The sequence below is a fragment of the Chaetodon auriga genome, chromosome 10, assembly GCF_051107435.1.
Source record: "Chaetodon auriga isolate fChaAug3 chromosome 10, fChaAug3.hap1, whole genome shotgun sequence".
Lineage (NCBI taxonomy): Eukaryota > Metazoa > Chordata > Actinopteri > Chaetodontiformes > Chaetodontidae > Chaetodon > Chaetodon auriga.
In genome coordinates this window covers 5,660,328-5,671,867 of record NC_135083.1, presented here as the reverse complement: position 1 = coordinate 5,671,867, position 11,540 = coordinate 5,660,328, and the positions used below count along the sequence as shown (strand labels likewise).

The 11,540-nt window shown below is 47.5% G+C and overlaps 1 protein-coding gene across 1 annotated transcript; it reads right to left on the bottom strand.

Moving 5' to 3' along the window:
- Positions 1 to 114: 114 nt before the first annotated feature.
- Positions 115 to 10,712, bottom strand: LOC143327105 (uncharacterized). Its single transcript, XM_076741282.1, has 9 exons — positions 10,080 to 10,712; positions 8,214 to 8,438; positions 6,903 to 7,061; positions 4,848 to 4,919; positions 3,585 to 4,760; positions 3,382 to 3,501; positions 2,303 to 2,352; positions 1,037 to 2,216; positions 115 to 634 (listed from the first exon to the last, which is right to left on the bottom strand). Exons 1-9 carry the CDS (start codon positions 10,710 to 10,712, stop codon positions 497 to 499), a joined length of 3,753 nt encoding a protein of 1,250 aa, XP_076597397.1. The 3' UTR covers positions 115 to 496.
- Between the last annotated feature and the right edge of the window lie 828 nt (positions 10,713 to 11,540).

Here is an 11,540-nt window from a genome sequence, read left to right as displayed (position 1 = left end):
GACGTAACAGCCAGCAGCCCCTTCCTGAAGATTAAACACGTTTCTGCAGCTTAAATCAAATCGAGCGACTTCAGGGTGGGACTGTAACACAAAGACAGACAACACAACTGCTCTGATCTTAGAAGTTTATTCAATAAATCATGAAGTTATTCTCTACAAAATAAGATAAAGATAATAAAAAAATTAATTTGCGGTTCACAAGTTAAGTGCAGAATCAGTTTTACATTACGTTTTATTGTAAATATGAATGAAGAAACATTGAAACATTGAAGTTTGTAGTAAAGCAAAAATGACTGAGCGTCATCTGTAAAAGGAGATGAGCGTTATGAATTGCACCAAAAGAAAACATTGAGTTTTAAAGCTCTCCTGAACATCCCACATACAGTCTACCAGTTCTCCCAGTTCTCCCATTACATGTTAAATTCCCTCCCCGTGGCTCTGGCCGCTCTCAGCTGTCAGAAGTCTCAGGACGGCTGCTGGTTCTCCTCCCGTTCGCTCACAGTTCTGAGTTTGCGGCCGAGTCTCTGTGCCGCTGGACTTTGCTCTGGTTTGACGTTTGTCTCTGGGCGGAGCGAGACGAGCGGGCGAAGCAGAAGGCCAAGGTGCTGCTGGAGCTGCAGTCGTAGTTTCCATCCTGGTCAGAGAGTGAGAAGAGACAGAGGACTGAGATGAGACAGAAACGCGGTGATGAAACAACAGAAATGCGTTATGACACCGGTTTGTTGGAGCTTGTTGGGTCTGTAATGAACCATCGCTTTCATTATGTCTCCGTTCTGTTCAAGTCTCCCAGTGAGCTTTGACACCATGCATTCAAAGAAGTGGACAATAGAAGCTGGAGGCTCATAATAATTCACTGATGACATTTTGACACATCACAGTAGGAAATGCACTTTTCATTTTGGCAAAAATGAATGATGGCTGAATTACATTAAGCTGCTTCAGTATGAGGGTCCTGGTGAACCAGCAGCAGATGTCGGAGCTGTATAAAAATCAGATGACACATGATACAGGCGGACATGTTGCTGGTTACGCTCACCTCTGTGCTGACGGGACTGAGGCTGTGTCTGACGCCGTGGTTCAGGCTGCTCCCCTTCTCCTCTCTCTGGGCCCGAGTGGTCTCCTCTCGCTGCCTCATGAACCTCTGGTTGACGATCCTCGTCACGCTGTCGTTCCTGTGCAGCGGGGCGGCAGGAGGCCTCGTCGGAACGCGTTCCAGGCTCTTCAGACCGCTCTTCGTCTTCTGCCCCGACCCCGGTGCAGGTTTCTCTGCCCGGCCGCTCACCCTGCGCAGGAACTCCGTGACCACGCCGTAACGGTTGGCGCCTGCAGATTTGCTGGGAGGCTTGGGAGAGCCCTGGGTCTGTCCTGCACCTGCTCTGTGGCTGGTTTGTCGGGTCCACGAGAGGCCGGCGTGGCTTTGGTGATTCAGGTTCCACAGTGCTCGATCTCTAGGGGTGGATGCAGATGAGGAAGAGGAGCTCAAACTGGTGGATGAAGGGGGAGTGGATGCACCGGATGTGGAGTGTCTCCGGTACAGTTTAGGCGAGGAGGTGGAGGCTCTGGACCTCTCGATTCTGCTCGGTACCCCGTCCAGTGAGGTGGAGATGTGGTGAGAGCGGGCAGAGACCAGGGAGGTGCTCAGGACTCTGGAGGGACTGCCTCTCACACTAACTGTCCCATCTGTCTGCAGACCAACACTCACCATCAGCGGCTTCAGGTGGGTCTGAGTCCCCGAGCAGACCACGTCCACCCACCGCCCCTGCGATCTCCCTCTCCGCTCCTGTGAACTGGCGTGAACCGTCTGCCTCCAGCTGGCCGTCATTTCCTTCATGTCGTCGCTCAGGTTCGCGGATGAGCCCAGACAGAGCGAGGCGAAGGAGGTCGGCGGCGTGCACCAGGGAGAGGCTGTGTCGACAGATTCGCTGTCTGCGACGGGGCTTTGCTTCCGCTGAGCCAGCTGGACTCTGCGGGCTGAAGGGGGGCTGTAGTAGATGCGGAAGGCCGACTTCTCTGGGGCAGTGTGGCTTCGCTCCAGGGACATCTGCTCGAAGTCAAGATCAGGGAAGCTAAGCGGCATGATTAGATGGTCCCACGTCTTAACGGGGTCCTCTCGGTCCAGCTGGGCAGCCTCCTGGCTCAGATAGCACCAGTTCTTCCTCGTACAGCCGTGCGGAGGAAACTGTCGTCCAAATCTTTTCCTTTTTGAGTTGCACATCCTGTGAAAACAGCAGGTGACACGTGAGTTACGACCTCAGTCACCTCAGGAACAAATGGATAAGATGTGAAGGCGGAAAACACCGACCTGTCAGCTTCAGCGTGCTGTTCATCATAAAGGATACGACTGACGGCACACTGAGCAAAGAGAGAAAACAAATATCAGCCAAGCAGTCGTTACTGAACTTCATGTTACTTCAGTGTCGGCCTGTAGATCCAATGCTGTGGTCCGGACTGAAATTCATGGATAATGCACCCTAACAGATTTAGGTGATCCTCTGACTTTTTATATAGCGCCATCATGAGACGAACATATGTCATTTTAAGTACAATATCTCAACCATTATTGGATATATTACTCTTTGCATGCTAACATGCTAAGTTAAGATGGTGAACATGCTAAACATTTTGCTGTGTTCACATCATATGGGATGCATGGTAGAATTGGGGATGAGTCCCATTTCCAAAACACCATAACCATTAAATCTGGCTTTGATCATACTGAACAGACCTTGGCTGTTGACGTCAAAGCAAGTTACAAGTCAGAACCAAATTATGATGAAACCCTGATATGTGGCGTTAGCATGTAGCTCAAAGCACTGCTGTGTGTTAGTACAGCCCCACTGAGCTGCTAGCATGGCTGCAGACTCTTAGTCTTGTTTTTTTCATGTCAAACAAAATGTGCCTCTTAGGAAAAGGAGGGATTACAGTCTAGTCAGTGGAATAAGGAGGAAAAACAACCATTAAAGAAATAAATCCGGCCCCTCAAAGCAGATCTTGGGTCATGCTGTGCAAAGGGCACACCAGCATTTCAGTGGCAACAACTCAAATGTTTGATTGCAGGTTCTTATTAGCATTAAAGGGGGCTTTCTTATTGGCCTTTGACCGAGCAGGTGAAGTTCATTTGAAGAATTTACACTCATGCACCAGATCTGGATAGTCGAGCGTTTTTTATGCAGCAGATTTCGCCACGCCTGTCCCGTTTGGCCGCAGCCGCCACAAGAGATTAGCCTAAATACTCTGGCATGAGTCTTTTCATGATGCCGGTTGAACTGTCAGGAGGACGTGTGGCCAGAGAGACAGATCATCGGCAGGACTTCCCGCTGTATCACACAGCCTCACACACAGCAGGGGGGGACACGCCTGAAGGGTAAACACCGTCCTTACCTCGGCTGCCTTGGCCTGCGTGGCCTTGGCTTCCCTGTCAGATTCAATCCTCTCATCCCGAAGCTCTGCACCGAGGTCCTGCAACAACCCCCGCAGCACAGACATGGTTTTGTCTTTACCCTGGAAAAAAAAGCAGATTCATTTAGATATTCAAGAATTGTTCCGTAGCTTTAAATAAGACACAGAATTTTCTTTAATTTTACCTCTTTTCCCTCCAGCCCAGGCCCTTTAACTTCACACCACTGATGGAGGATCTGCAGAATCTGCAAGGAAAGCTGCATTTTTGGGTCCCTGCAGCTGTGGATGAGATCCCACTGTGAGGAAACTGCTTTTCTCATCTGTTTTTCTCTCTCCTTAGACTCTGGTGTGTGGAGGTCTTCCACACACTCCTGCTTACTCAGAGCATCCACATCACGATCTCCGGAGAGAAAGGAGAAAGTGTAGGAATCCCACACGTGTCCGTCCTTGTGAGCGGAGAGTTTGCCGAAATCTTCTCCTGTTAGAATCGTCTCCACCCTCCCGATGAAAGCCAACAGCATGGCCTGTAGGAGCTCCAAAGCCTCATTCAAAGGCCCCGGCAGGAACGTCTTCTGTGCCTTGCCATTCAAGTCCACCTCTGGCGCAGAGGTAAAAGCACTGGAGGGGGATGAGCAGTGGCCGTTCTTCGGTGGCGTCATCAGGAGCTGGATGGCCGAACCCAAAATGCAGGAGTGATCTCTGAGAGCTAGAAGGGTTTCATAGTCCTTCACCGTCATCCCTTTGAGACCTCTGTCAGGGCTTTTGTTGTGATCACTCTCAGGACTGTCTGAAGGGTCCCACTCACCACCCACAGGACCCTCTCGAGTGATATGACAAGCCGTGATCGTCCCCTCAGTCTGTGCTTGGCCACAAAGCGAAGATGCCTCAACCTTTTTTTCTGCTTCCTTGTCCTGAACCTGCTCGTACTTGCACCCTGTTTTCAAACCTCCCTCTCCGTCCTTCACCGGTGTGCCAGCTGGCACATTTTCCTCCGACACATCCCGATTCTCTTCCTCTTCCTCTTCCGCTCCTCCTCTTCCCATTTTCTCTCTCAGGTCGCTCATTTCTGCTCGCAGGCCACGGTTCTCCACCTCCAGTTCAACGATGCGCCGGCTCAGGAGCGTGGCCTCCTCTTCCACCAGCTTCAGGTGAACTTTGACCTCCGCCTCCCTGGCGCGGGCCGAGTGTTGTTTGCCTTCAGGCGATTGGGTGACGTCTACGTCGCCGTAGGCTGAGTGGTATTTGGCCAGCTCCTCGCGCATGGCCTCGCTCTCTAATACCAACTTGGTGAGCTTCTTGCACATGAGAGCTAATTCCTCTTTGGCAAAGTGGAGTTGGCACCTGAGATCGGCACTGTCATCCTTTTGGCAAACAAGAAATGATCAATATCATTCTCACAAGGATTTTAAGTAAGTAATCAAATCAGACGAATTACAAACACATCAAACCTCGATCTGTTGAGAGAGCCTCTTCTCAGCCTTACTGGACGTTGATCGGATGCTCTTCTTCTTCAAAGTGCTCTGAAGAATAAAAACATGGCAATGAAGTTCATCAACACTGCAGTACAAACAATATTAGCAAACAACAGATTCATTATTTTCGATGTCTCAACAGCCTACATGACAACTGTTTCAAAACCTCACTGGGATATTTCAACATACAAAAACACATAAATCAATAGTTCAACATTCCCTGCAGAAGGCTTATTGAGAAGATGGATACCACTCTCATATCTGTCCATTCAGCGCAAAGCCACAGCTAGGAGACAGTTAGCTTAGCACGGCTCTATTCAAGGTAGCAAAATCTGCGTGCCAGCCCCTCTAAAGATGCTACATCTTATTTGTTTAAACCATCAGTTTGTGGTTAGACCAGGTTGTGCACAAGGCTATTTTTTTGGTTGGATGGAGTGACTTCCTGCAGTCTTACTGATCACAAACTGCTGTTTTTGTATGATTTAAACAAGCAAGAAAGGAATGAGCTATTTAGTGAACGTTAGAGGTGCTGACAGGTGGATTTCATTTCCCATGACAGAGCCGGTCTTTATGCTAAGCTAAGCCAACTGGAAAGCAAATTAGTAGATTTCCCTAAATTTCTGATTGTTCCTTTAAGTAAATCTCACATACATTGTCCACCACATCCTTGTGCTTCTTTCAGAAGATGCCTTACATGCAGTAACTGTCCATTGTGAGATTTGATCCAAACCTCTTCTCACGTCAGAGTCCTTCCCTGCTCTACACGAGTGAATGTGTAAGTCTGAGCATGAGAGGAATGTAAGCTTCTGTCTGGCACCATTGTCTCACTCCTTGACACTAGACAGGATGTCACTGTGTTAATAATAGTCATCTTCTGCAGGCTAGAAGTGGCAAACATAAGGACTGGCCAACAGTCTTTAAATTCAAGGTCACCGTAGAGTTACTGTGCACTGACTTCAAATGTGATAAAAGTACGTAATATGCATGATGGAGATGGGGGGGTGGGTTATCATATTATCATAAATTGTGCTGCCTCTCAAAATAAAAGTGTGTTTGGTAATTTGTTGGGAATGTGCAGCCAGTACATCGTGACCTGACAGCACAAACGGGGTCACAGGCCATCCAGTTGCTGTGTGGGTCTCTGAAATGTTCATCCTCCTTCACATCCCTCTAGACTGTATTTTGTGCTCCTAGATTAGGTAATCTAAGTGGATTTCCCTGTTGGGATCAAAGGGACTAGCAGCTGTCTCCGATGAGTGGACCAGACTGAGCTCATGCCAAAGCACCGAATCCTGGATTAAACCGAACACGTGTCACTGAAGTGCGGGATCGTTATCGTGGAGCCATTGAGGCATGAGGGGCCGCGAGAATAAAAGGTGGACTGGAAATTCAATCACTGCAGGGTGTGGTGGCCACTGTGTGATGAAAGCACTCGCGGCGACGGTTGTAGGTCAGTATGTCGCCGCCCAAACACTCGAGTTTATGAATGCCATAATGCACGCTGATCCAGATTTAGCCTAGCTTAATAGAAGCAGAAAGAGAGAAAGCGAGAGAGAGTCTATTTTTGTAATCTCTCTCTCCCTTTTGGGTTCAGCTGTGCCTGAAGTTCAGGCCTCAGCATACCAGGCTGCTTCACCCTGCCCGGGCACCAGGCAGCTGCTGGCCGAGCCCCCCCTCCCGTATCATTGATCTGCAGCAGGGTCATGTGTCACCTGACATCAGGGTGACAGAGGGATGAGGGGGACAGCTGGGTGGGATGGGTGCAGCTGTGCAGCCGCAGAAATGGAGAGGAGGATTCCTGACCAGAGGGATGGAGGGCTTATGTTCCTGCCAAGATTTAGGCTGAGTATCTTGACCCGATGTACAGATTTATTAAAGATCCACTCCGAAATAGAAAAATACTGTGAGTGAGAATCTGTGTTTGACATGTTTCGCCACAAAAAATTATATTACTAGTGCAACATTTGTAAAGGTACATGCAAGTGACTGAAGGGGGGGTTTATGGTAAAATGTGCTGCTTTAATGTCGCACCTCTCTGGCTTTCTCCACCTCGGCCTGTAACACCTGCCGGGCCACCTCCAGCTCCTGTGTCTTCTCACGCAGCGCCTCGTTCTCCCACTCCAACTGGGAATTCTTCTTCTGCACCACCTCCAGCTCGTTGTACAGCCGCAGGGACACGCTCTTTGCCACCTGTAAGCAGAGCCAGCCGCAGGTTATTGTAGCTCCAATCATGGATGGATTATGAGACGATGGGGCCCCTGGGCACAGACATGTTAAAGGCCCCCCACCTCTGTCTTCCAATCTTTGGGTGTCTTGTTCTCATATCTCCTATATGACATAAAATGACTACAAAAAGCGAGGCTATGTCATTTGTTGTCATTTTCTTTCTCTTTGTGTCCATTTTGCATCTCTTTGTGGTTGTTTTTGTCTCTTTATGGTCATTTTACGTACACTGTGGTCAATTCCATTTTCTCTGTGGTTGTTGTGTATTGCTTTGTGATCATTCTGCGTCTCTCTGTGGTCATTATTTGTCTATTTGTGGTTGTTCTTCATCTATTTGTGGTCATTATTGTCGACCCTGACCCTGTTCGCAGTAGGCCTATTCACTAATCTACATGTGGCTCCAATCAGGAAAAACACTGTAAAGAAAATCTTTTGGCGCTGGTTTTACTCGTGAAGCATCATTTTGTGACCGCAGCCTGCTCTCTGCAGCAGTTGGTTTGGGTAAAGCTGCAAGATTTTACAAGGAAATGTTTGTGACAGGAATTCGCCATATGAGCGGCTTAGGGGGTGAGGGGCTGAGGGTGAGGCTGTTGGGAATCCAACACCACCGCACACACCCCGGCTCAGAGAAACAGAGCCTGGCTGCCACCACAGAGTCTCATTTAACAATTGACCGTCCAGGATTCAGATAAAGATTACTGCGCTTTTATGTTCCCTGCTCATGGAGAGCAGCTCACCACATAATTACGCCATGGTATGACAAAAATATAAACAGGAAGCATGATGAAGACATTTCAAACAGCAGGGGGTGTTTTACAGCAAAGAGAACGGTCGTGACTCAAACTACCGTCAACTGATTCCAGTCCTTCGGTGTGTGTGAACAGCACGAACGCTGCCAGTGAGCTCAAATGAGAAACAACTTTGTGGGACTGACAGAAAACGCTCACTTTGATGTCGGCAACTGGAACAGCGGTGATTCAGTCGAAATTTCGGAGAAGGAGCTTTTACTGTTTGTCGGTGGCGAGTGAGTTTTAATGAGGCTGCATGATCTCACACACACACGCAGAGGAAGGAGGAGGAGGAGGAGTAACTGTAATGAAAAGGGAGAGAACTTCTGACCTTGATATCGTGCTCCAGGCTCCGGACCAGCTCCCCGTCCACCTGTCCCGTCTGAGCCACCCGGATGCTGCGGCGCTCGGCCTTGCGGAGGCGGTACTGCAGGATGCGACAGGTCTTGTTGGCCTGCTCCAGCTGCAGCCGCAGCTCCTGCAGCTGGTACACCTCCTCCTCCTGGAACATGTCGCGCATTTCCAGCATCTCACAGCGGAGCTCCTCCACCTCATCCTGGGACAAACAACACAGGAAGACTCTGCTAATCATGGTGGATGTGAATACAGTTTCCTGTTATTTAAAGGCACTGAAAACAGCTAAAGCTCCAGTTTTTAAAAACTGTGTAAATTAAAAAGGTAGAGATAACATCTTATGAGTCTATGCTTAAAGATCAAAGGAGAACTGCTGATTTTACAAATTCTGTTTACAGATGTTGAACCACTGCTGCATGTGTGAAAACTTACAAAGCCTTTTGTGGCTCCAGAGGAAGCTGCATGTAGTTTGGTAAACTACCTCAAGTGATGTCACTTGAGTCTGCTTCAAGAGACTACAACATGTGAAAATGTTAAAATTATGGGTTGTGTAGCATCATCTCTGCTAAAGACTTGAGGCTACATCAGCCCACTGTGAGAGAAATACACCCACATCTCAACCAAACTGTATGCAGTTGAATAGCATTGTGGGTAATGTAGGCAGCATGTTTTGATCCTTTTTTTAAACTGTCTAAATGTCTAAATGTTACAGAAATGAAAAGCTAAATTGATGGATTTGGTACTTTGGAAGATGAGATTTCCTCAAGTGTAGTATTTTCTATCCTTTGATCCAGAAAAGATTCCCTTGCTGCGTTGAACAAAATCAACAAAACTTGAAGGTGTCTTCTGTGTCTCTGGATGGGTCTCCACAGTGCCTGAGAAAATTACCTTGATGATGTCATCAGAGTAATCTCAATTTGGATTTGACATTTAAAAACTTTAACTAAAAGGCTGCGTTACATGGTGGAGGTGCAGCGTGTGAGAAGCATGAACGTAGGAGGCAAAGTGGCCTAATGACAGATGTTGTCCAGCTGTGTTGTGGTTCCCACAATGCAGTATTTTTGGAGTAAAAGTCAGGATTTCTAGACGTCTGCTGCTTCAAGTTTGAATTTTATTGTTATTATTTTAATCTCTCTATTGTAAGTCCCACAGCTTTATGAAAGTGCAACACTAAATTGCTGAAGTTCCCTTTAAATGGTTCAAAACCAAATAAACCCTCCCACTGGGCCCTCTGATTGGTTTAGTCTGCAGTTTTCAAACGTCTCACTCACTCTTACAGTAAAAATGCAACATAATGCTCAAGTGACGTAGTGAATGGCAGGGTCTATTTATAAGGCACTCATCACGCCCAGGACATACACCAAATTACTGCTAAATAAATGGCAACAAACACATGAATGTGCAAGTCAGTGCTTTGAGTTCTAGAGGTATTTTCTACTTTTGAATTGCAATAAAAAATAGCATCGCCTTCTAAACGGCACTGTGATCTTATTGAAACCTGATTCCATCTGGCAGTTTTATTTCAGTATAACGTGCAAAATGCTGCTGCTGACGCCACAGGTAATTGGTGTCAGTGGTGGCTCTTGGTTTTTGATTCTTGGCTGAGAGCTTCCCCTCACTTGTCCTGCAGCCTCTAATGAAGACTGACAGCAGCATTTACAGAAAATCGGCTCTGGTGTTCAGAGCGTGAAGGCCTCTTATAGACCTCATAAAGAAGGAACACACAAAACAACACGCAAACATGTGGAATTGTAGCAGAAAGCCACGAGGATGGCACGCAAACCACGTTACACAAATTAAACTGAATTAAAACTAAACTCAATTAAAAGTGAAATAAACTCACTTTCAAGTACTCGTTCTCTGATCTCAAGTCGTCCACCTCTCTGACAAGGTCTTCGGTTGTTTCTCCCATCATGAGATCCATAAACGAGCCCGACGAGTTAAAGAAACTGAAAGCCCCTCCAGCAGCATCAGGCTGCGGAGCGCAGGTACCTCTCGCTGCCTTTGCGCACGGTTTGCCGTCGCCTTCCCCCCCGCTGTCCGGGCTCACATAAGCCGCCCCGTCTATCCAGCTTAAATCATTGTCGCAGCTCGGAGAGTCGTGCTTGTTGCCCTCCGAGGGGCAATCGGATATTTCTGAGCTGCTGTCTGACGAGGAGAGTTTCCCAGACAGGCAGCCAGAGTCTTTGCTCAGGTCCTCTGAAGCGTTGCTGGCATCGGACAGTTTCCTCTGCGCACCGGGGCTCCTGTGGCCCTCCACGGTGGCACCTGATGACACTTTCCCCGGTCGTTTTCCCTGCTGTCCCGCCGATTTCACCTCCTTCCCAGAGTCGCACTGAGCTGACTGTGAGTCTTTGGAGAGGGAGCCACTCTGGGCATCTTTCTTCTTCTTCTGGACAGAAGCCTGCTGCTGCGTCCTGGGCTGCTTCTGGCTCCGGAGCGCAGTCTTTGCACTCTTGTCTCCGTCTCTGTTCATCCCTACTCCGCGACTCTTTCAGAGGACAAAATAAGTAAATTGTGCAGCTTTTTTAGTTCAAGCTGAACATATTCACACAAACACACAGAAAAGCCCTAAAGTCCGCAGCTCACAGCTCACTGGGGTGATCCGTATGACCGCTCCGCATCCTGAAGACTGAAACTTTGCCCAACGGGCACGTACAGAAAGAGGGCAGACAGTCCGAAGCAGTGACTGAATACAGCCTGCTCTTGATTTCCGGTGTTCATTTCCAAAATAAAGCCCTGTCATTGACCCTTGACGAAAACGCTTTGCGATTTCTTTTATGTTCTATTGTCATTACTTAAACACATTTTACAATTTTCACAATCGTTCTCTATTTTGAGAAAGAGTTATCGATAAATGGAATAAATGATTGGAAAACTCCCCTTAATGATAAATTGTGCTAAAATAGCAACATTTGAGTACAGTTAAAAGACTTAAACTGAGTAACAGTCTTTTTTTCACATCATCTCCAATTTCCTAATGGAGGAGACGATTAAAGCTTTTATTTTAAAAATTATTAGTGTTTCCGGTCTTACCGTGACTCTGGGTGACTTGACCTTAGGTTGGTGTTGCCCACAGTTTCCACTTTCTCCTGTGGAAATCTGACAATCAGTTAATCTGCCAACTTGCCATTTATCCCTCCGAGTATTCAACAATTTATTTGCACAACCAGCAGCTTGATTATTCCTACAGTCCACTTAGCTGATGCTAAAACAGTCAACAAGTTTTAGTTCTCTGCTCTTCAATATTCACGTGTCACTTCCACTTTTAGATATTTGCTGAATGTATTTCAAATTTAGTTTT

What these genes read in the sequence shown, in the direction of transcription:
- LOC143327105 (XM_076741282.1), bottom strand. Translation starts at nt 10,712, where the DNA reads ATGAACAGAGACGGAGACAAGAGTGCAAAGACTGCGCTCCGGAGCCAG. An exon ending in CAGAGAACGAGTACTTGAAA is followed by an intron (nt 8,439 to 10,079) that starts GTGAGTTTATTT and finishes TGTTTGTCCCAG; the next exon opens with GATGAGGTGGAGGAGCTCCG. An exon ending in CGCAGGCCAAGGCAGCCGAG is followed by an intron (nt 2,353 to 3,381) that starts GTAAGGACGGTG and finishes CTCTTTGCTCAG; the next exon opens with TGTGCCGTCAGTCGTATCCT.